The sequence below is a fragment of the Elaeis guineensis genome, chromosome 3 (assembly GCF_000442705.2).
Source record: "Elaeis guineensis isolate ETL-2024a chromosome 3, EG11, whole genome shotgun sequence".
Taxonomy (NCBI): Eukaryota; Viridiplantae; Streptophyta; class Magnoliopsida; order Arecales; family Arecaceae; genus Elaeis; species Elaeis guineensis.
Genome location: NC_025995.2, coordinates 105,240,143 through 105,266,905, shown reverse-complemented (window position 1 = coordinate 105,266,905; position 26,763 = coordinate 105,240,143). Strand labels below are relative to the sequence as shown.

The following is a 26,763-nucleotide window of genomic DNA, read 5'->3' as shown; positions in this document are numbered from 1 at the left end:
CTTAATTATAATAAAGTTGTAATAACTAAGAATAATGCTTTCATAGGAAGAGGATATGTAAGTGAAGGCTTGTTCAAATTGAATGTAATAAATTATTTTATTAATAAAGCTGAGAATCAAGTTTATTTTGTAAATAAATCTAATCAAAAATTATGGCATGATAGATTGGGTTATGTACATTTAAGAAAAATCAAATAAATGATGGATTTAAAGTTTATTTCTAAATCAATCTTAGATACATCTAAGTATGAAATGTGTGCTGAATCTAAACAATCAAGAAAATTATTTAAATCAGTTAAAAAAAATTCTTCAATCTTGAAGTTGATACATAGTGATGTATGTGACTCTTCCAAAACTATAATCCATGATGGTAATAGGTATATAGTAACCTTTATAGATGATTTTTCTAGATATTGTTATTGTTACCTAATTAAATCTAAGGATGAAACCTTCAATAAATTTAAAATTTATAAGAATAAAGTAGAAAATCAATAAGAAAAGAAAATTAAGATTTTTAGGTCTGATAGAAGAGGAAAGTATACTTCAAATTATTTTTTTCTATTTTGTCAAGAACATGAAATAATTCATGAAGTAACTGTTTCTTACTCTCCACAGTCCAACAGTGTGGCAGAGCATAAAAATCATACCCTCTTGGATATGGTAAATGCTATGTTGATTAGTTCAGACCTATCTAAGAACTTATGGGGGAAAGCTTTTCTATCTTCTTGCTTCATCCTAAATAGAATCTCTGTTAAGGATAGTGCTAAGACCCCTTATGAATTTTGAAAAGACATGACTCCTAACTTAAATTTTTTCAAAGTATGGAGATATCTAGCTAAGGTAAATATTTCTAAACCCAAAAAGAGAAAGCCAAGATCTAAAACTATAGATGCTATCTTTATAGGCTATGCATAAAACAGCAATACCTATAGGTTCTTAGTGATTAAATCTGATATTAATGATGTAAGCTATAATTCAATCCTTGAAGCTAGAGATGATTCTTTCTTTGAGGATATTTTTTCTTTTAAAACTAGAATTTTTAGATCCCTAGTATGTGAACCACCTTCTTCTAGATTTATAAAAGTAAAATTTAAAATTGAAATTGAATTAAAAAGAAGTAAGAGAAATAGATTTGAAAAAAATTTTGGAGAAGAATTCTTTACGTATCTTGTAGAGGGTGATCCTTGCACATATGATGAAACTATATCATCATCAGATTTATCATATTGGAAGAAAGTCATAAATAGTGAAATTCAATCAATCCGAAAGAATTAAACTTGAATTTTATCAGATTTACCTCCAGAAAATAAAGCAATAAAAACTAAATGGATTTTCAAAAAAAAATTAAAACCAGATGGAACAGTAGAAAGATATAAAGCTAGGTTAGTAGTAAAGGGATACAGCTAAAGGAAAGACAGATTATTTTGATACTTATACTCCTATAGCTACGATAACCACCTTAAGAACCTTAGTAGTATTAGCATCAATTCATAAATTAATGATTCATCAAATGGATATAAAAACTATATTCTTAAATAGAGAATTAGAAGAAGAAATCTATATAAACCAACCTCAAAGTTTTATAGTCAAAGGATAAGGACATAAGGTATGTAAACTAATTAAATCACTTTATGGATTAAAATAAACTCCTAGACAATGGCATATTAAATTTGATGAAATTATCCTAGGTGATAATTTTAGAATTAATGAACATGATAAATATGTGTATTATAAAAGAAATAACTCAGCTTTATCATTTTATGCCTGTATATAGATGATATTCTATTATTTGAAACATCACTAAAAATAATATAAAAAATTAAAGATTATTTATCAATTAATTTTGATATGAAAGACTTAGGAGAAGCTGATATAATCTTAGAAAAGAAATTTAAAAGAACAAGTAATGAAATAGCAATAAACCTAATAAATTCAATAAAAAAATATTTAAAAAATTTAAATATTTTGATCTAAATCCTGTCTCTACTTCATTTGATCATAGTTCTCACTTAACTAAGAATTTAGAAGAATCTACAAAATAATTAGAGTATTAATTCTCAGAGGATAGGATCACTGTTATATGTAGCAAATAGAACCCGTCTTGATATAGCTTATGTAGTAGGTAGGCTAAGTAGGTATACTAGCAATCTTAGTGAAAAATATTGGAATATCCTTGAAAGAATCTTTAGATATCTGAAGGAAACTTTAGGTTACTCTCTTTTATTCTCTAATTATTCAGAAGTATTAGAAGGATATAGTGATGCTAACTGAGTGACAGATAATTTAGATGTTAAGTCTACTATAAGATATTATCTCTTCATATTTGGAGGAGGTACAGTATCTTGGAGATCATATAAACAAATAATAATAACAAGAAGCACGCTAGAATCTGAATTAACTACTCTTGACACCACTTGCACTAAAGAACAGTGGCTAAAAGATTTAATTAATGATATTAAATTTTTTTCATTCAAAATATCTGTAATACCAATAAATTGTGATTGTAGAGCTCTAATAGATTTGTTAAATCAACAGATATCAAATAAAAAGATGAACAATTATATCCTGATCAGATACAAAACTGTAAGAAATAAAATGAAAGATGTGATATCGCTTCAATTTATAAGATCAAAAAATAATCTGTCTAATCTTTTGATCAAAAATCTTTCAAAAGCTTCGATATTTGAGATATCAAGGGGGATGGGGCTTAAGCTCGTATATTAGTCACCAGAGTGGACCCCTACCTTTACGATTGGAGATCCCAGGATCAAGGTTCAAAAGGGTAATGATCTTTGAGGTGATATCTGGGAGCACCGATTCTTGGAGTTTGTCTCCAACCCATCCCTATGGTGTAATGCTCTATGTGTAATGGTTAGGTTGAGCATAGCTCTCAATAGATCCAAGGCTGAAAGTTCAGCGAGGTACGATTCCGTTACACATACCTTTAGGGGATCTATCTTAGTAAGAGTAGTTGTGAGGCTGCGACTATGAGATTAGTGCGAATTTTTAGTAACTTTCTTAAAAATCAAGGCAAGCGCATGGCCTAAATAGCACTACCCTGCATTTAGATCAGTTTGTCTTCATACTATGTGTATTTTTATAATAAATGCAAGTTCAAATTCAGAAGGTACTTGTACTAAGCACAGTAAAAGCTCAAGAAAAATTTAAAATATTTGTTGAATTTAAATACTTTTTCATGAGTTTTTAAAACTTGTGGGGGATTGTTGACTTTTAGGAGTTTCAAAATTTCCTTTTCACGGTGCGAGGCCATTTTGCATGAGAGCTCACACGCGGTCGTTCCGCATGAGATCTGCTCAAGGCCATTCCGTGGCCGTTTCATGTGAGCTCTGATCATGCATCGTTCCACTCCGTGAGCACTCTGTGCGCAGGCGAACGTTCTACGAGCGCTCCGTGTGCTAGCGGCCAATTAAGCCCATAAAAAAACCCTCTTCTTAGTTCTCTAATTATTCAACCTGAGAGTTTATCTTTTCATGCAGTCAAGAGTTCTTCCTTCCTCTTTCTAAAATTCTGTAAAAACACACTCTCTCTCATTTTTTTTGTTTAATTATTTGAGCTGAAAACGAGTTTGATCGGTGTCTGTTTGAGATCGTGCCACTGACAGACGTTGGAGTACTTGACTTCCAGATTGTACCTTAGAGGAGGGTGTGCAATCCAAATCTTTGCATGGGAAAGGATCAAAATCTCCTTTAGGGCGATAGTTTTACCGCCTCCCTAGTCAGATTCTGTTTTTTTATTTATCACATCAATAAATTATTTCACACACGTCACGAGAAAAAAAAAATTTGGATCGACATCTAAACATCAAATAGAACCCCTCTTCTTTTAAATTATTGTAAGCCTATTTAATATTTTTTTTTCTAAGAACTCTCTTCAATACAAATTTTTTTTTAATTGTTCATTTTCCTATCATTCAATTTTTCTGTAGTTATACTTTATAATATCTGATAACAAAATTGTGACCGCATAGGGTGTTACTCATGAAAAATAATTCCCATTTGCCTGGTGGTATTTATTATTCTTTTCGATCCATCCGATGTTTTAGAAGGAAGAGGGCACGCTAATGTTTATTTAGCATTAACTGGTCATTATCGATTTAAAGATGATGAAAGTGCGTCTCCCATTACAACCAATTAATGTTGTAATGTACCCCTGTAAAAATATTTGTAGTAATAAAATCGAATGGAACTACTTCCTCCCTATTGCGGATAAGAGCTCGGTCCATCACATGAGGTATTATCCGCTTTGCTCCATGGGCCTCACGATTTTATCCTTTAAAAGGCACCTCATATGGGAAGAATTTTTTTCTTCTCATAACGTGAGTCTCTTTTGACTCACAATCGATGTGGGACTATTAGTGCCCTCCACATTATTAGAACCACATCTGGATCGATCATTGATCGGACGGTTCGACGCATCTGCTCCTGATTGTGCCATCTCATCATTATCCGCATGAACAACTCCGACCCAATGATATTTGGATACGTGGCCAAGATCTACTAATCAGAATCAAATCATTTGGATGTTCTAAACATCGAATTATCTTATCGAAATGATGGCCCAATAATGATTTCACAGCTATCGAAATAGCAAAATAGTCGGAGATCTCTCGTATTCCAAAAACTCATAAAGGCCAACAGCTGAATCGGGGCTCGAGGTAACACGAGACGACTCTCTTTGTCCAATGTGACAGACCACGTGATAATATACACGTCGGGCTACCTTGGACTTGAGAGTGGGAGATAACTGTTGGGACCATTCAACCGACCTCCGACTCCGACTCTACATCGACCTTATGAACATATTACTCTGACTAACAATCAGTTTACCGACCAACAGTCGGCTATTATCAACCAACAACGGACAACTCAGTTAATCTCCGATCGAAGGCCATCGGCATATCAGAGTTACTGACCAATGCTCATTCGGATCTCCAGAACTACTAACTTACCACTATTACTGACATATAGTCGGCCTATCTTCTCAACACACCTAACTATTATAAACGATTATCGATTACGTATCATGGTCATTAGTGGGCATAAACAACCCATTGACTCCATGATTATGGTCCGATAATTTAACGCCATAAAAAGCGGGATCACATGCTTGACGATTACATCAGAATCATTTATAAAATGGAGGTAAATAACAGTATGGGTAAGATAATTCTGGACTAACACTCTGTCATTTCGATTACTCATTATCTGCTGTTCACTAACTCCCCACTGACTTAAGCATCGGAGGGTTTCTGTCGGATATAATTTCGATCTGAGAGGATTTTATTTTACAGGTACTTTTCACCGATGATAGGCAACAGAGATTGATCGTAATATTTTTATTTTAATAAAAAAAATTAAGCTGTGAGATGACAATTAAAATTAGAGTGGATATGGACTGATAAATATTAATTGTAAGGTGCCAACAAGTGGTAGCTGAAAGCTCAATGATCAGAGTCCCTCGAAGAGATTCCTCATCCCCTTGCCCAAATACCTACCAGCTGGTATCGAATTCTCATCTCTTTGCTCAAATGAGATGACGCCGCCCAAGTAAGCACTCGGTAGGATGGAAATGAGGGAATAATCAATGTACATGTGGGGAACTAACAAGTACTACCATATGGAAAATATTGTACTGCACCTCTCGCTAAAATCATGACACTTGCCCTCATGCTTGTACGAGTGTGACATGCGATTATTTATTTCAGGTTGAAGCCTTGCTCAACTTTTATACCAACATCAATTCATTATGGCCTAGAGCTTGCAGCCACCGCTTGTGCGATAATTGGCCTACCTGCGCCTCAGGGTTTCCGAGCCTCACGCTGAGCACCGTACAGCCGTGGAGATGTTCACACTTCACGGAACCTCGAGCATAGAGGATCTCCACATTTGAGTTATATATACAATTTTGCACGTTCTAGATCCAATAATTTGATCGAAATATATATATATATATATATATATATATATATATATATATATATTTTAAATATTTAAATTTATATAAATATTTTTTTAAAATTAATATCTATGTGTATATCCTCATAAAATATTTTTTTTGTATATGTATCTATATCATCAACACCGTTAAAAATTAACGGTTTAAAATTAAAATAACTAAAATATCCTTATAGATAGATATGCAAAAAAAAAAATTTATAAAGATATATATGTAAATAATAATTTTATAAAAATATTCACATAAATTTGAATATTTAGAAGGATATACACGCAAAAAAACTCTTAACATAAATACACATCTCTTGGTTTGTTAATTTTTTTATTTTAATAGAGAAAAATTAATATATACAACTAAAATAATAAATTTATTTAATTTATTAATTTACATAAATAAAATAATATTTTTATCAAATGATAGATCAAAATTATTTTATCCAAAAAATAAACAGATCATAACCATCAATGTTTCCTCTAATATATAATAATATGCTTTCAAAAAAAATATTTAAACTTGATATTAGATGAATAGCTTATATATTTGCATAGAATGAACATAATTATAGATTTGGATATTATATAATAATAAAAATTTATAATTTTATTATTTTTTATTTAAAAAATTATTATTAAAAATATTTTTGTGAAGTGCATAAGGTATATTATGTTGTTATAAGATGGACATAATCGTTCCATCTTGTGTAAAAATAAAATATAATATAGTATTCTAATATATAAAATATTATATAATATCATCATCATGTTGTTATATTATGTAATATATTACTACATTGTAGAGTAAGAAGGCCTGAATTCATCTAGATGAAATAGATAAAAATTAAATTAAAATTTTTTGCATGTATATCCTTCTAAATATTCAAATTTGCATGAATATCCTCATAAAATTACTATTTGTATATATACTCTTATAAATCTTCTTTTTGCACATCTACCCATAAGAATATTTTAGTCATTTAAATTTTAAACTATTAATTTTTTAACGACGTTAAATAATGTGGGTATATATGTAAAAAAAAGAATGATATACATTCAAAACAAGTATTTTATGAGGGTATACATACAAATATCAATTTTAAAGAGATATCACGCAAATTTGAATGTTTAGAAGGATATGCACGCAAAAAATTTAATTTTTTTTTAATCTATTCAACTTAAATCTCTTAAAAAAATTAGAAAAAGATTAAAAAATTGATAAAAAAAATTTAAGCCTTCTTTTCTTTTATTAATAATCATAAATTGAGATACATAGTCATATTTGTTGTGATGTCTGCCCTTACATAATTTGTATATGATTTTTCTTCTAATTTTAACAAGATTTATTTTTTTGATCAAATAGACATGATCAAAAGAAATAAACATGAAAAACTAAAATCCTACAGAAAATAAATCTCAAATCTTGCATCAATTTTGCCTTCTGTTATTTCATTGGATTCTTTTTATTAGATTGAGGAATACAATCAATCAAAATTTTCGATTTGGTCGATCTATTTCAAGGTCCAAATAATGGAGTTTGAGCTTCATCACTAGAAATAAGGTCTTCCTTAGGAGATAGAACCACATCATAAATTTCAGAGTTAGTTGATTTTTTTTTCAAAAAAAATTAATCGAATGGTGTTGTATAATTAAATTATAATTTTTAAAAATTTAATGTATGATTTAACAGATTTTGCTTCTCAATTTTGTCCAACGCTATTTGTAGCAATCAAAATAATCCATCGTGACTATAGACGGTAGCAATTAAAACTATAAGGCATAGCACTACTAATGCTACGGCAATAACAACAACCAGAGCAATTCTCTAGGGTGTTAAATGGCATACCTCATTGGTGCATGTCTTTTATATATAAGATGAAGTACATTGTCTCATCCATTGTATGATGACAGAGATGATTGGCCAATGCCGTAAAAGCTGCGTTCAATTTTCTCGGTTTATGAGTTTGAGATCACAGATTAAGTGGACGGCTATCAGTCAACCTAGCTAGCTATCTAACTTTGTTATGGCACGTCAAAATTAATATTGAGAAAAGAAAGGAAACACAAAGGAAGAGAAACAAGAAGAAAACATCACCAGATCGCACATGCGCATGTAAATTTGAAGGTGTCCGACCCTGCATGAAAAAGAGGACGTACCCTCGTTTCCCAGTTTCCACAGCTTTCCCTTTCTGAGCCGCACTGCCCCTTCACCATTTGATTTTAGTATCTTGATCACAAACAATCTCAAAACATGAATTATATTTTTTTATTAATAATAATACAGTCTTCGAGATTAGCTCTCCTCGTCACAGAGACACACCATCATTATAACATAGCTTACAATTCCATACTTCATGAAATCCGACCCTCAAGGAGCCACTTCTCCACTTCGCAATATAAGTCATTTACGACTGTTGGATTTGTTTCTTTTTCAAACCTCCCACATAAGAATTTTTCCAGGTACAAATGATCTACCATCCACATAGGATGATCGGATCGGACTGAATCATGAATGATTTCGATCCAATTCAGTTTTTTGATCGGATCTTGATTTTGAATTCAGATCCAACTCAGTAAAATATCAGATCGGATCGGATTTATAATCAATTTTTTTAATCCAACGTATCATTCGGGTCAGATCGGATCTGCTATGATCCGACCTTAATCTATAAAATACGAATCCGGTTCGGATCCGATTTAGGTCCGAATTGGATCTAGGTTGGATCGTGAATTGAATTAACGAACAGGCATCAACTATAGCTATTCAATCGATTTTCATGAGTGGAATGGAAGTTGATCTTACAAGTTTACCATTCAATGACACTTGCGACATAATGATTTTTTAAGTGGCCATCAACATGTAACAATTACATCTCAGAAAACTGCCAAAATGTACATTATGTACATATGAAAGTCCATCGTGGGATACAACTGGAAGTGAAATATCTATTTTCCACTAATCATCTAAATTTTTTGAGTTGAAAAAGTTGTGTAGGTTTAAAACGAATGATTCCTTATGAGATAGAAAAAGAACAAGATAATATTTATTGGAGACTCTATCAGCTTGAATCAACGGATACCACTCAATTGTGAGGGTGGAAAGAGAAGAAGATAATATTGTATAGATGGACAGTTTGCTGTAATTTATTTCTAACCTATGCTAGCATATAATAGATTTGGATCATATAATGAATTTGGATCAAATCGAGCCATTGAGTATTATTTATATAAACTCATATATTTAAGTAGATCAAGATGGATCAAAATTTAATAAATTTATATCTAATTCAAAAAATATAACAGATTTAATTTTAAAATTTGATCCGGACCCATTGATCTTTTTAAATGATTTGGATCAGATTTTTATGGGTCACGTCGGGGTCGGTCGTGGGTCTGACCCATTTGCAGCCTTACGTCCACACTGAGGTGTTGGCGCTTGTGGATTTGGAATACAGCATAAGAATTTCTATGCGCGCCTCCGGAGCAATAAAAGGTCGCGCCTCCGGAGCAATAAAAGGTCGGAGAGGGACGAAAAGGCTGAGTCGTCGCGTGTCGGTACGCCGTCCGCGTGGATAAGATAGATAGAGAGAGATGGGAGAGGGGAATCATTCCAACACTTCTCTCAAGTCGCCATCTCGCCATCTCTCCCTTGGATACGGCCATCCATCCCGGCCGTGGTGGACGGTCTCAAATGGGAACACTGCCACGCCTCGGTGGAAAGCACACGAAGGAAATCCAACAACAGAAGCTCCAGGGATAGCTCTAGATTTTTATGGTCTTTTTTGCTCCGTATCTTGTGCAACGGAACTAGATCTCATAAGAAAGTCTCTCTTTTTTTGGTACAGAAAAAAGAAAGTTTCAGTAAAAGTAAATAACCTTTTTTCTATTTTATTTATTAATCAATTGCACACAATTATTACCAAAAAAATTGCACACAATTATTACCCAAAAAAATTGCACACAATTAAAAGTCTTTCTTTTAAGTGACAGTTTAGTGGATGTTAAATCTTGTTCCACACATTCACTGGCGCCCTAATAGGATGGTTGCACTTATGGTATAGAAGACACCCTATATGGCCTTTGCGACTTGCAAATTAAGCATTCAGAACTTTGTAATAGTGTAGCTGATTTTTGAAACAATATGTAACTAAGCCTTGAACTGAACTCAATAACTCATGAACAGGTGGAGGGCTACTACACACAGAGTGTTAAAGGAAACATCGAAATTGCACACGGGCTAAAGCAATAAGGACATCATAAATCATGTATCAATTTTTTTTTAAAAAAAAAAAAAGGAGCTCATAAATTGTACAGCAGTGCATTGAAATGCTGAGCTAGTTAGGTTATTGCAGTGAAGAAAACATGAAGTGCTACTAAACCCTGTGCCATCATTAAAGTGAGGAGATTGCAATCATTTTATATAATTGCACGAATAAAGAAGACAGAAATTAAACATTACATTGCACAGACAATCTTCATGCATCTCAACAGTGTTAAGGACTCCTCCATTAACTGTTCAGATCACTTGAACAAAAGTTGCGAAGAAGGATCAAACAACATTTATGCATATGGTTATCGGCCGTCGATAAGTAGCATAAATTTACCCGCAAAGGCGGCTGTAGTCTAGTAGGACAAAAGTTGTTGGTCACCTTTACAATAAGCAATTTTAATATTCCATAAGTGCTACTTAGAAATATTCATCTTCCATTAATTATCCTCTCCTATTAAAGAAACATTAGTGCCTTCACTCACTGGTCTTCGCACACATTTTGAACAACCTTAGTCCAAAAACAAAAGGCAACGATACTTAATAACTGATGTTGAAAATAATAAACATGAGACAAAACCAAGTGTCACAAAAAAACTAACAGAAATCAATATCAATAGATACCTAGATCACGGACCGGTTAGTAAGCAGTTGTCAAGAACAGCTCAATTGAGAAGAGCCCAAAAAGCCACTCCCCCCTCACTGTAAAAGCTGATCCTAGTTCTCAAGCATTATACTGCATATCTTTTTGATAAAGCCATTCCACGGTACACGAAGCGCCGGTTCATCACTGTCTCAACATTTCCTGTAGTTGAAGCACCTGATGTCTTTGCTCAGGAGGCAGAACATTGATCTGTTCTGGTGTAAGGCTCATGACTTGCTGAAGCAAAGCTTTCTCCATCTCAGGAGTCAGCTGCACAAACAAAAAGAGGATCAATAAAAGGACAGCTCGGAGCTTGGAGCTTACATAACACCTAAACATGGCCATGATGATAGTTACCGGTGGTGGGCGAGGTGGCTGACCACCTGTGCCAGGGGCAGTCTGTCCAGAGACCAATGGCACTGGTCCCGGCAACTGGGCCCCAGAAGCTGCTTTTTCAGGCAGGCCAAGTGCCCAAGCAGCCCCTCTTTCAGCTTGAATGGAGGTCCCAGCTTGATTGCTATAATCCTGACCTATATGTGGACCACCCTGGAAACAACACAATTTTATTTTGTTAGGTTAAAGTTGCACATGGGGCAGTGAACAACCGCACAACTGACCATTCAGCTACCAGATGCAGTGAAGATAATTAGGGTGAAGCATTAAGCAATAAACCTAATTATGTTTGAAAAAAAAAAAATTAGATATTCAAGTGACTGTAAAGCATGTACTATTATGACTGCAAAGTCATTTAAAAGTCATGCAATCTGTTTGTAACCCAAAGTGAGCATTCAATGACACAATGCTTTCTGAACTTTACACCATGACACTTAAGCTTATCGGTATAGAATTGACTTGGTCATGTGGTGACTTACAGAGTTAGATGCAAGTCTGTTGATCAATTTAATCACATACAAATAAAACAGGTGTTGTTTCATATCTTGGCATCAGAAGTAGTCCAAATACATAGTATTTAAAATACTTATATGTGTGTGTGTGTGTGTTTTACAGAGGTTGATTATAACAGCAAGTTACAACTCAATCCTGTCCAGGAGCAGAAATGACATGCCAACCTGATAGAGCTGCTGCGGTGGTGGTTGACTTGGTAGTGGTGGTTGTCCTTGTGGGAAAGAAGATGGAGGATTGCTGCCTGACTGAACAATTCAAAAAGTTTATCTCATGAAAAATTCAGATATTAGTAAAATTAAAAGCAAGAAATTGTAAAAGCCAACTTACATGAAACATGGGTTGGGACAAAAGCTGTTGATGCACACTTGATGGTTGAAAACCAAGAGCATGCGGCATCTGTGAATGAAGCTGATGAGAAAATGGCAGCATGGAAGGTGGCCTAGGTTGTTGTGGTAAAGGTGGCTGCAGTGGCTGATTAAATGCTCCAGCAGTCTGCAGAGGTTGTTGTGTCTGACCAGAAACAATAGGCATATGGGATGGAAGTATAGAGTAATGTGGAGGAGCAGGAGGGGGTAGAGTAAGATTATGAATTTGGGATGACTGTGGAAGCGATAAAGAAGCTTGAGTGTTCAGAAAACTCTTAGTCTGCTGTGCTGAATGTGGGGGATTCGATGGCATGTTCTGCGAATGGAAGTTCAATGGAGGAACTGAAGCAGATGGCAATGCAATGGAAGGTTGGGTAGGATGTTGCTGTTTAACAGATACGGAGTGTTGAGGTGAACTAGCTTGACCCTGCAGCCCAGCTTGTACAGGCAATGATTGAGTGGTTTGAACATTTGGCTGCTGCACCAACTGTGCTGATTGTGGTTGTGACAAAGCCTGCTGGATGGTAGGCATCTGAAGAACAGGGATTTATGTTTTTCTTTAATATGGGTTCTACTTCATTACAAAATGATATATTTGAAAGTTAAACAAATATGATTACCGCTTGAGGAGGCTGCACCATTCCCAGCATAATTTGTGCCTGTAGTGAATCATTAAGACAATTGCATTCAATTTCACATCGTGAGTCTAGCTAGCAATAAGTATTATATGACAGTATATGGGATATGGAATGAAAAAAAACTAAAAAGTATTATTTGACAATTTCACATTGTATTATATGACAATACACGAAAAAATATTATTCAAACTGAAATAAACCAAAAAAATCACAATGCACCATAAGTCAAAGGGATTGATATTCACTATACTTCCTAAGATCAATAAACAATTAAAAACAGAAAATTTATACAACATTCTCATAATTTGACTACATCATACTTTGAAAGCAAACGCTTCAACCTAATATGATTGCTATGTAATGAACAAACTCTCAGAATAACAAAAGAAAACCAAAAGACTTTGTCGGCATTCCTTTTTCCTAGAAGTGCCAATTAACTTCCTCATCCAATACAAGATGGTCATTAATCCTTTCTCCTTCTCTTGTGACCCTTTTCCTCTTCATCCAATCCTTTTCTTAATTATTAGTTGCATCACTCCTTTTGTGAGAGGCAGAATCCAACACATATCAATTATGGCAAGGCATAATACAAACCAATTCTCCACGAATAAAGCTTATATAAGGAGTCTGACTTGATATATTTTCTCATTTACAGGCCAGATCAAGCATGCATATGATCTCAAAAATGTGATCATCCCATTGAGCAATAACTGGAAGTATAATAAGCAAATCAAATCCAAGGGACTTTTGAAATCCATTGCATTTGCTTGGTTCAAACATTTCTATAGCATATCCTATAGAGTTATTTAAGTCACATCCATTTGTTTTAATTCCCGGGTAATGGGGCCCGCTTTGTGGATTAGTGCACATGGAGATAGCAAACATGTTCAAGATGAAAGTGATTAATAAATTTTTTATCATTGACCAAAGTGAATATCTAGAGCAACCCATGCAACTCCAGTACTCGAAACTAATTTTAGCAATGCATAAAAACCCATGTCACCTTGGAGGGGAGTAGGAAAAGGAGAGGGCAGGGGGCAGGAATGCCAATTAATGGAACCATTTGAAGCCCATGACATCCCCTAACAACTATTCTGTTTGTTGTTTACTGTCGTAGAAAATAAGACCTTTGAAGAATGAAAATGCATTGGTACTACAGATAACTTGAGGGAACTTAGGCATCTTCCAATCATCCATTGGAACCTACTCTCTTTCCTATTTCTGTTTATTTTTTATGCAAGATCAGGTCAAAATAATAATTAGAAAAATTAACTTGATATGCCATGGTGTTTCCTCTTTTTTCTTTCTTAATTTTAGAGTCTTATTTCAACTCATTCATGAGAATGAAGTATCAGTGCTTTTAAAAGACAAAAAAATATTGAGATAATAGGCTTCCTAAAAAACCTATAAGATAAAGCTGGTGAGTTCATGCTAGATGTGTAATAATTGCTATCTAGACATTCTACTCATAAGGGATCTAGTCTAGGAAACATAAGCATCGTCTTCAAAAGGTACCCACAGTATGTAAGTGGTAAACAGATTGCATAGAGCATATGTGGTATGTGAAAGCATATGCTGTTGGTATTTTCTAATAATTTTTTTTAAAAAAAAGTCATAAGAATATCATAATTAAATTAATAATAATTACTTATACCTAACAACAATAGTTATGATATTTTTTAACTAATTAATAATACTACTAATAATACCTGCATATGGGTATCTAGCCACCAACCAACCGAACCTACAATACTTGCATGAGTTTGCATAATAGTGGACTGCATTTGTGGCAGCATAAATGCTAAGCCAAGCCATATATGCAGCCACAAAATGAAAGTTGGGTTTGCATATACAGTGGAAAATGCTAGGGGAGCACACACATACTAAGCAAGATTGCATATGTACTTGCATAATGTTAAGTAGGTGACCTATTCAGCCAATATAGTAACTGCATATACGGAGCATGGTGCAGTTGGAAGCCATACCACATTTTAAAAGATGATGTAGGATGAAGGCATCTAGAGGGATTGAGGATCTTGTTTAGGAACGAGAAAGACCAGAAAATGCATACATTAAGGGCTTGATCTATGGATTTTTCTTCACTCTTTAGCTAGTTAAGAAGGATAGGATTAAAATAAAAATGAAAATAGATAAAAAAAAAGTAAGAAAAATAAAATAGCGATAGAGAGGAAGAGTGTCAGTGAAGATGTCGCATCATCATTGCTTGTTGCCAGACCACTTCCTTCACCCTTGTTCTTTAGTACTGGGCCATCACAAGAAAGAACCCCTAGCTAAAGTAGTTTAGGCAGGTCTTCTTGCTCCTAAAGGGCTAGAAAGAATCTATGGAGATGGAGGTAACATAGACAATGACAGAGGAGAAGAAGAAAGCATGAAAGAGAATTGCATTAGGAAAGAATTTGGATAGAGTATCCCAACATTTTTGTCCCTATCCTTGCCCTATTCTTGAGGGCATGGATGGTTATAAAGAAATTTTCTAGAGAATATCAAAGGTTGGAAGTCAGGATAAAGGATGAGATGGAAGAATTTGACTGGTGGATCCTAGTTGCATGGATCAAGGCCTAAGGTTGAGATGGGTTTCTAGAGGCTTCTACTTAATGGAGGTTAGGATGAAAGGGACATGAAGCGGGTTGCTTAATTAACAGGGAGAATTTAGCTAGACTGTGTGATGGTAATCATTATGCAGGCGAAAGGATGACAAACTAAGAGCATATGAATGTAAAATAGAGATGGGTGCAACTGAGGGGTTTTTAGGTGGGTGCACTAAGCTGGACTGACTAATATATGAGGTGCCAGTTGGGTGACCAATGACATAAGCAGAATTATCTAGAATTTTTGGTTGTAAAATGGGGAATGAGTCGGTGATTTAAACAGAAATCTAGTGAACTTTTTTTTTTTGTATGAAATGAGGGGAAAGAGATGGAATTAATTTGTAAACAAAGGTATGTACGAAATTACGGCTTTAAGTTGAGGTTATGAGGCAGGGCATAGGTCAGGGATGATGAGTGAGGATCTTGGCATTTACTCGAAGCAAGATTTCATTTCTTTACAATAGCAAAGTGTCTTCAACTGGTTCAGCAAAGCCCTGTATCCTTATTATTGTTTCCTCCTGCTCTGTCCTTTCTACCAAAAAAAATGTAAAATGCTTTTAGTTTCTAGTAAAAATCTTTCTCCCAAATTCACCTGTGTTCCATCTATAGGCATCTCCTAACCCTATATAAAATATAAACCCTGATCACCATGATTTCTCACCCTTGAAACCTGAAAGTGTTTCCAACACTTCCTTTTTCTCCATTTTCACTCTCCAAATTTTCTATTAATACCTAGAAATGGTCCTTCCCCTTCCATATGTAAGTCTAACAGATCAACTCTCTCTGTCACCTTTAACATACAGAATCTCAGCAACCTTGTCTAGTTCTCATTACAAAATATTGCTCATATCTCTAAATTAAATGGTTGCCACAATACCAGTTATTAAATCCTAAACATTTCTGTTCATACCACAAAATAACCATAACCGCTAAACTTTTTGCATGTATATGCCCCAATTCTTCCAATTACGAACCACCTCCTACAATATTGCATGTTTTTCCAAATGCTAACAACTTTCATCCATGTTACCTTAGTCATACGCACTTCTCTAACAACTGAGCACAAATTAAAGCAACTCCTAAAAAATAAATCCTTTTCAGATCTCCATTGGACGTGCCTGAATCAGCTTAATCAAGTGCCCCATGCACTTCAGCATAAATATGTACATCTCCTACACCACCTAAGAAATCATTCCCCCACCCTAATCCCTTTTAGTTATACCAGAATTTCACTTCAACATTATATGCTATCCCCTGCATATCTATTATAGTTTGAGAATCTTTATTTCTTAGCAGTTCAAGCCATGAAACCTTACCAGCCATTTTATCATATTACAACATGATTGCTTGGGACATGAAGCATGCGTCAGTCCCATAACACCAAAAAGCATTTCTCTGGTCCATCTAATGACATCTAATCCTATTAAATATGCATTCATCAATCTCTACAACTTTGTAAGACACGTGATGGCAGGTTTGTCAAGTTTCTAGAACCCTATCTTCATTTCCATTTTGCAATCAATATGCTTTACCTTTGTTTTACCATTTAATCTAAAAGATTTTCCTCCAATATTCCAAATTGGCATGCAACTATGTCCTTGTTCCATGAATAAGTATGTATGCAGCTAATTTGAAGTGATATGGACTCAGTGCTGTTGCAATCATATTATAACAAGAAATCCACATGTTTATCACTACTACAATCCGCAACTATGCATCCCTATAACAATTTCAATTATCATCTATGCACCCTTTCTCAATATACCTTCATGATAATCTATCATATGCTTAGTGAATAATGACCACATACAGGTTCGTTTTCTTTTATTATTGCTTACATCAATAGCCATAAGCAAGAAAATCTCCGTAGTTAACTTTCTATACATAAATTTAAAAAAATCAATATATTTTTCTCTATCATTGTCTCCTATAACTTCATAATGTGGCTTACAAACTCAACTTCATGACAATTGATCTAACTTTGTACATCATTTATATTCTTATGAGATGGTACCAAATACCTTTGAAAAAATATCTTATCTTTATAAAAAAAGCTATTTAAACACTTCATTTAATATTTTCATTTGGCCTTGATGCCTTATGATTTGCACCATTCCCAAAGCCTTTATGTATTTTTATGGATTAAATGATGAAACATTTGAAAATCTCCTAACTCCGGTTCTTCTAAATTCTTCAGTCCTCAAACAATAATTTATAGAAAAAACCTTAATTTATTTATGTATATTAACTAAAATCATATTAAGCTCATTCTTAATGCATCTAACATGGTATAAAAAATGTCCCTCTTTGTTATCCGAGCAAATTTTGGAACTTCTTAGTTAGTCCTGAGCCAACTTATCATACATGTCACTACAAGTTTCATAGTTTGCATTCCTTTTTCTTTTTTGAATACCCTTGTTAAATTTCCTATAAATTTCCAACATGCTGAATTTAGTAGGCTCTCTTCCCCCTGATCACCTATCACATCAAACTATTTAACCAGTTGACCACCAAGTTCCTTTTCACGTCTCTCGACCCTTGGATCACCTCTCACACCTAACCACTCAACCACCATTTTTTTCCTCATATGTCTCATTTCCTCTCTAACAACTTATCAACTTGTCAAGTTTCAATTGTCTTTAATATTTTGTCCATAAATTATTATTTTCTTCTTAAAAACTTCACCACCTTATTCTTGGGCATTTAGCAGTCCCTCTCCCCTTCTTGTTCCTAATATATGCATCTCCAACTACTACACAATGTTGTGCAACCAGGCTTTCTCTTGGCATGATTTACTACATTTGTGTGCTTATTTTTCTTCTTTTAGCAAAAGGGGAAAAAACAATCATATGGCATTTGATCATCAACATTTAAAAGTAAATAAATATTCATATCCCTTTTTATATTACATTATTTACATATATGCTACTGGTAGATCATAGGCAGCCCCAATCTTGATTATTAAATGTTCCATAGCATTTCTATCACCTAAACTATGTATACGATGCACTTCTTGCCTTAATCTTGTGAAGTTTGTTACATGGTTCATAGCAGTGAAATTTTATGTCAAGAGAACTAAACATAATGAATCACAAGAAGATCAAATCAAAACCCAATACATCCAATGGTGTTTTGAATTTTGGCTTAGCTCAACTGAAATGCTATCTTTTTTCTCTTCTAAAAACCACCATTCTCTCCTGGATTTTAAAGGGGTGAAGCAAGCATATTCTTAACCACCATACATAAATCACACATAACTTCATTCAAAGAAGGTTCTGCTGGCAATAGATAATGCACCATATATTCTACCTCATAATTTATATGCTACCTCCATGGACCATGAGGAGTTCCATTTGAAGGTATAAGATTGAGATGCTATATTCTTGAAGTGCTTTGGTTCGTGGCTTCACTAGTACTAAAGATTTTTCAGTCAAAGCAGGTTATATTCTCAAGGGTATATAGGCCTTGGAACTTCGACTGCACAGTATTTGGTGAATAGCAAAAAGATACATCTTGTTGAACATCTTAGTTATAATTCTTGTAGAATTGTATATCAAATCAGGCAATCCTTTCGAATCAACTGTTCGTTGGAGAGATATGTTTGAAAGGTCATAGCCATCCATGCATGCATGATGCAATGGTTATTTGATGAAGTAGGTCCTTTGGATGATTCTTGTGTGGCCCATTTGGTGAAGTTGGTCTATCAACCTCAACTCCGCCTATTGATGACAATAACTGAACATGTGGATTATTGCAAGTTCAACATGATGAATTATAGTAATGTAGTGGCTTTATCCATCCTAACAGAATCCACTGTACCTTTAACACATTTTTTTTCTCTTTTTGATGAAAAGTGAGGGAGGACCCATACTATATTTCATTAAGATGAAGAAAAGTACCAAAAAAAAAAAAAAAAAGAAGAAGAAGAAAAAAATACAACTTTACCCTGCTTCCATCCAACACAAGGAATGAAAATTCAGAATTCAAAATCTAAAACTCCTTCTATACAAATATTAAACATAACCCAGTTTTGAGGTTTTCTGTCCTGTAGGAGAAGATGCGGAGCACATCTCTATTTTGTCTGGATCATTCATATTACGGGCATCGTCATCTACCAATAATGATTCACAATGAGACGATCTAGTGTGGATCTACGAAAGCTATGATTTTTGGCCACACAAGATCCATTTAGACCCACACCAACAAAATTTACATCGCCAAATTAGAGATGAAAGATAAAGTTTTAGGAAACCCTTTCGTTCTCGATCGCTAATAACCCTACCATATTGACTACGTCGCGAGGATGAGGATATCGGACGGTAGGGGTTAATGCCACATGGATCCAATGGTGACGATTAGACTGGGCGAGGCAAGCAATATAAGAGGTCCAGCGGCCAAAGATGGAGATATAACAGTGACCAGAAGGGAGGAAAACAAGGGAATGAGGCCAAGCAAGAGGGGATACCCTGTAGCAAAAAAAAAAAACAGGGCGGTAAAGGCTTGCGACGGAGCTGGTCTCAGGGACGACCACCATCGACGGCGGCACAAAAAGAAAAGAAGGATCTACTAACCAAAAAAAAGGAGAGGTGGATGGCTTCATCAGATCCGAAAATTGAAAGGAAAGGAGGGAAGAAATAGAGAGAAAGGGCGAGCTAGGGCTTCTGCCGGCATTAATTTCTCGGCGCTCGGACCCCATGGACTCCAGAATGGCGAGGTGCCGCTGGGCTGAACCGCCCAACCCATCCGAGTCAGTCCGGGACTTGTATACCATATCAAGGAGGCGTTTGGTACGGATGATTCATCCAAGATCTAATTAGGATGATATGGATGGATATGATGATCAAATATGATATCATGATACCAAATAACCTCCATTCAAATTGCCATTTTATCCAATGATGGGAGGGTCGAGAATCCAAGATTACCTTTGGATGGTGATTTTAGCTGAAATTTAAGGATCAAAATATTTTTCAGTTCCATAAAATATTAACAAGTTTCAAGAACATCTTAGTTATTCATAGTCAAATGAGAAGCTCATGTGGTTGCATATGGGAGACAACTTTCCCAAACTCCTTTAGAAGAAAAGAAAACAAAAATAAAAAGCTGAATCTTGCTTCATGTTGGAAATCAAATTTCGGAATTCTTTCTTAACTGTGCGCGGTAGGTTGTTCTCAACACTTCTCAAACATGCAATACCATTTGCACTATTCTTTGTTTAAAGAAAATCGGTCTTTTGACTAGAAAAGGAACAGCCAGATAAGAAACAGGGATCATCAGACACCCCCAACTCCTTGGCAGAAGAATTACCCCCATAACAAGACGTGCCCGTACTTCTCAATCATGTCCTCTAATTCTGCCAAAACTACAAACTCCAATCAGCGAAATCGCATCGACTCCTCTATCCAAGAAATCAAAACAGAAGAGGAATGCCCAGAACCCCCCATCAACCTGTATCTTCCTCAAAATTTAGCAAGAACAAACGGAACCCTAGCTTCCGAAGAGCCACAAGAGAGAGAAAAGAGGGGGGAATCAAGAACCTGGAAGAGAGCTCGCGTCAAGAGAGGGTTTTCGATGAGGATCCTCTTCGCCTGCTGCTGGTTCTGATCGATCAGAATCTGAACGCAGAAAGAACGCACAATGACTAGAAATCAATTCCTCCAACCTTTCCCCCTTTCTTTTCTTTAATTCGAATAGAAGACAGAAAGGAATACAGATAAGAAGAAAGGAAAAAAAAAAGGTGGGAGGGTCAGAGGTTACCTTCATCTGGCGCATGATTTCGTAGAGCTGGCTCTTGGACATGCCGGCCATCTGCGAGGCCAAGCCATCGCCGGACGGAGGCTGCTTCGCGGCCATCGTCTCCTCCCGGGCTCCGGTTCGATTCAGATCGCGTTATAAAGTAGGACGCATGCGCTCCAGATCGACGAGTGGAAGGCTGGGTTCAGGTCTCGGCCCAACCCAAGAAATAATTTTGAGCTAAACACCGCTTAAGGCATGCACGCCTGATCACTTCATCAGCCCTTCGGTTCAACGCCGGCGCACCCGTAGCGTCTTGAAATTCCAGAGCCCCTTGACAAGATTAACCAAAGTTTTCCCCCGGGCAAGGCATATGGGATAGAGAGTACTTCACATATGAATATATACGGTAGGAAGTCTAACATGTAATTGATGGAACCCCTAGCTTTTTTCTTTTTTTTTTTAACACTTTTACCAATAGTTAACTTTTTTTTAAATCTCCTGAATCATGTCATTGCATAGGCTATTTTTGCAAGTTAATCTTTCTTTCGCTTTCCAACCTAGTTTGCACACCTTAGAATGCTCATAATTTTTATGGATATTATCGCTAAGCTAACTTTTGCATTAAGAGTTCTTTTAGTAAAATAATTTTGGTATTAGAGTTACAACCAGAAAACCCTCCAGATTTTGTCCCCTAACCAAACTGTAAGGCGTGGATGTACTAAAGGATGTTGATCATTTAGGGCATATTTGGTTAAAAGGGATTAGATTTTGGAATAAGAATAGAAACAAGTGACTCCTATTCCAATATTTGATTAATAAAAGCTATATTCCCATTTTGATTTCAGGAGGAATGAAAATTGTCTCAATCTCTCAAAATTTAATCCCTACTCTTCTTTGATATTCAAATTCCATTTCGATTTTGATTTTCATTCCAATTCATTTTGATTCTGATTTCGATTCAATTCGATCATGAACCAAATACGCCATTACAATATATATATATATATATATATATATATATATATATATATATATATATATATATATATATATATATTAGGAGAGGTACATGCAGGCGGTCACACCATTTTGATGTGAGAGCGGCTCAGAAAGTCATACTATAAAAATTTCCACAAGATCGGTAGGATACTGTCATCCTATCGCCAAGTCCAATCTCAAGAGTGCTCTACCACAAATGGTACAACCTAATCTGCCGCACTGTTCGCCTCTTGATAGACATGCCGCACTACTAGAGATGAGCATGGTCCAGTTTGGACCGATTTTATACTCAAACCTAAGCTGAATCAATCTTAAACAGTTTGGTATTTTTAGAAACCAAATCAAACCAATAGAAGATTGAAATCAAACCAAACTAACATGATTTAAACGGCCTGATTTGGTTTGGTTTACCAGTTTATATTTTTTTTTTTTTGTGATTCATGAAAATTATTTTCTTTTCACATAAGAGTATCATCAAGAGAATTTATCAAGTAAAATGATTTAAATTGACATAAAATATTGTCACTCAACAAAATAAAATTATTAAACAAACATCATCATTAAGGATTAAAATAAAAATTTTCAATACATTATAAAAAAAATAAACAATCTAGTAATTAAGTCACTTAAGATTTAAAGCTAATCAACATAAAATCAAATTAATAAATAACATCATAAATCTAAAATTATTTTTTAATATATTAATACTCCAACATAAATAATATCTTAATTAAAATGATATCATTTTATTAAAGCTGATTCGATTCAGTTTGAGAATAATTTTATTTACTAACAACCTGAGCCAATCAAAACATATTTTTTATATGTCAAAAATCAACCAAACTAAATCTAACAAAAATTTAAACCGATTTGATTGGTCCAAGTTCGGTTTTTGCTCACCTCTACACACTACCATTGCAATTGAGAGGCAAAGCACAGTCCAGATGTCAGAGAGAAGAGGATCAACTTCTAGCTATCTCCTGCTACCACGAATCCATTCAATGACAGTGACAGAGTCACCGTCGATGAAGATTCTCTCTGTCCGCAGCTCCCGTTTGACAAAAATGATGTTCGTCCAGATGGCATAAAGCTTAGCTCTCAGAACTGAAGGCTCGAAGAGATGGAAACCTCCAGCTGCCAATAGCTTGGCATTCGAGCTCCGGATGATAAATCCCACACCACCTCTTCCATCTCTGATATTGCCATCAAAATTTACCTTGACAAATTCTGAAGAAGGAGGCTCTCAGGAGATGAAAATGATCATCCGGATCGCTACAGGAGCAGCAAGGGAGTCCCAATAAATGGAGCATCAGGGGACGAGCTAGTAGCATTAAAATAATTATACTCCGCCACCAAGCAGATCACTCTCTCCAACATCCAGTGTACAGGAACTACCTCACTATTGAAAACTAGGCTATTTTTGAAAAGCCAAAACTAGTAGGCTAGCAGCTGACAAAATGACCTCCACTTGAGGGTAGGTTGGTGTGCAGTATATTTGTTCATGATTGAAATTAGAATTGAAATGAATTATAATGAAAATCGAAATGACCATATCTCTAGTATATTTAATTCATGATCAAAATTAGAATCGAAATGAAATATGAATAATAAAAAAGAATAAGATTTGATTTTGAGGATTAAAATATTTTTATTTTTCTTATAATCAGATGAAAATGAAAACCGAATAAAAAATACTCATTCCCATTTCCATATCAGCATCCAACTCTTCCCAACCAATCATATTTGGTTTATGGACAAAATAGAAGTTAAAATTAAAATTAAATTTGAATATTATGATAAAATTGGGGTTGGATTTTAGAAGATTAACGCATTCCGATTCCAAATAGGGATATTCTTTCTATCATTTTTATTTTCATTCCAAAGTCAAAATCTTCCACACCAAACATGCCGTAATATAGTAGAAGGCTTGGATTAACTCGTATAAGGCCAAAACATCGGGTGGTCAATCTCCTGTTTCGAGGAGGCCAAACCTCCCGGCGCATACTTGAGGCCGGTGGACGCATTTGGACAAAGCACAGCTCTGCAGTCTATACAGGGAAAGTTCTTCTCATTTCCAAATCAATCGAGTCAAATCGAAGGAGCTGTTTTTTAGCACTCGAGTGTGGAACGTTGTCATCTCTGTCCACAGTCCTACGCAAGTCTTATTGTTACCCTTCTCCTCATTTCTCATTTTGGCCCTTCCTTCTCTATACTTTTTTTCTTGTAGCAAAATCTTTTCCGTGATTCTTTATCCTGTAGCAAATACTATTAGTGAGATAAAATCTATTGGTGGCCTATAGGGATGCAATCAAATTGAGTCAAGCCGAATAATTAAAAATTCAAATCCGACTCAACTCAAAATATTCGAACTTGAAGTGCATCTTGAGATTGATTATACATTAATATCTTAAGCCTGATGAAAAATAAACAAAACTCGTGATCAATTCAATTTAATTTGAATATCAATCAAATACGATACTCAAATTCAAAATCGAACGTTAACTTACTAATAATATATAAAAATAATATAAATATATATATATATATTATAGATAAAAATAATATTATCTAAAATATATATAAATTTAATCATCAAAAAAAATATATAGATATATATAAATTTGAATAAGTTTGCAAGCTTTCGAACTGAGTACTCTGTTATTCGAACTCAATAATAACCAAGTCGAATCAAATCTAGATTCGAGTTGAATTCGAATAGCTCGGAAGTAATTCGGCTTATATACATTGACAACTCAAATGAAAATTAGAATTTACTATATCTTATAATTTATTAATTAATATAATTAGTTACATAAAAGATATCAAATCAAAATGTTGTTTAAAGTACGTCACACAATAAAGACTCGATTTGGATCACCTTTTTGCTTAACTTAAAAACAAATGGATGAAAGAATAGATAATAAATAAATAAAGAATCATCTATCTATCTCCACGAACAAAGAAAAATCTTTCCCATTTAGCCACTAAAATTTATTCGGCAAGTTTTGGCATTAATAGGCGTGGATGCATGATCATCATCATCTTCAAACTTTCAAACTCTCACATCCGTCAGCTTGTGTACGAGTGACATGAAGTCGGACGCGCCTACGTATCCACCTTGGCTTCGTCGCTATGCATGATGACCGGGCGGTTGCGGCGAATCGTGGTGGCGGTGGAGGAAGAGGTTGATGGCTTGCGGATTCCAACCACGCATCGAACCAGGCATCGAAGGAAGAGGTTGACGTCTTGCGGACCCCGGTCGCAGCGAATCGTAGTGGCGGTGGAGGAAGAGGTTGATGGCTTGCGGACCCCAACCAGGCAGCGAACGAAGGGCACATCACATGATTATGGCCTTTATATCAAGAAAGAATACGGGCGATCGCGTGAGAGGGGACTGATTGCTGGGAGACACAGGTGAATCGAAGGCTGGGAGAGGCTTGTTTGTTGGTGTATATGTAGTAGGCATATCATGACCGTTGGAAACATGCAAAGTCAAATGGATCGGTGTTGTTTAGGTTTTAGAATTATCAGGGTTAAATAATACAAATAATCTCGATTATATTCTAATAATAATGTACTTCGCAGATCATCACCGTCTGATGGGATCGAGGAATCCATCATTTATATTTCATCAATCTCTTGATGGAATTGATGGTGCACTCCGACCGTTGATTATGAAATAGATGGTCCGTTGGAGATAGCAGTTGCCAGCATAAGAGTAACCCTGTACGGTTACGCAGTGTACCAAATAAAAAAAAGAAAAAGCCGATCGGCTAAATTAATGATAAAAAGAAAAATTTTTGTTTAAAGAAAAACAAAGTGATGGGAGGCAGGTACGTGATGGCGCGGCTGGAGTGGAACACGGAACGGACGAATCTTGAGCCATCCACCGTAGCCACGTGGATTATCTACTTCCGTCTCGGTCGAATGAGAATTGCGCGCCAAAAAAACATAACTGTAATCCGAAAAAGAATTTCAATCAGAGAAGGCTGTTTGAATCATCGGAAAAAAACGTATGAATAGAGGCAGATGTTGAATTATGTTACGTTAAACAATATTACGCACATGTTTGGGGCTGCATTTGTAATTGATTTCAGATTTAATAGCAAAATTTTGAGTGTTTAGTTATAACGCAAAAATAACCAAAAATAATTTTGGATCACGTTTAAGGTTCTCAAGATCTACATAAATTTGGTCTCCTCTATATTATAATCAAAAATTAATTTTTAATTATATTAAGATTTCTACTGACCTCCGCCCATAAGATGCCATATGGAAAAATATCATGGAAAGTTAGTTTTTTTTTAAAAAATTATATATTTTCTGACCACATTTTTTCTTTCATTAGATTAATCTAATCACCTCTCCATCTGTATCATCTACATCCCTTCTCCATCTTATCAATCTCGTATTCAACTTTCTCATCGTTCAAAACTCTTTCTTTCTTCAAATTAATAATTTTCTCAAAATCTGCATTCCCTAATTATTAATCTCCTCACATCTCTCTCTTTTTATCCGATATTTTATCTATCAAGATTTTCTTTTATATTAATCTTTTCTTATCTCTATCCACATCTTCTTATCTTATCTATCAAGATTTTTTTTTATATTAATCTCTTCTCATCTTCATC

The 26,763-nt window shown here is 34.9% G+C and overlaps 1 protein-coding gene across 1 annotated transcript; it reads right to left on the bottom strand.

Moving 5' to 3' along the window:
• Positions 1 to 10,748: 10,748 nt before the first annotated feature.
• LOC105041216 (cleavage stimulating factor 64) lies at positions 10,749 to 21,435 on the bottom strand. Its single transcript, XM_010918081.4, has 7 exons — positions 21,155 to 21,435; positions 20,935 to 21,012; positions 12,771 to 12,809; positions 12,113 to 12,682; positions 11,950 to 12,030; positions 11,237 to 11,425; positions 10,749 to 11,149 (listed from the first exon to the last, which is right to left on the bottom strand). Exons 1-7 carry the CDS (start codon positions 21,248 to 21,250, stop codon positions 11,024 to 11,026), a joined length of 1,179 nt encoding a protein of 392 aa, XP_010916383.1. The 5' UTR covers positions 21,251 to 21,435; the 3' UTR covers positions 10,749 to 11,023.
• Positions 21,436 to 26,763: the final 5,328 nt, after the last annotated feature.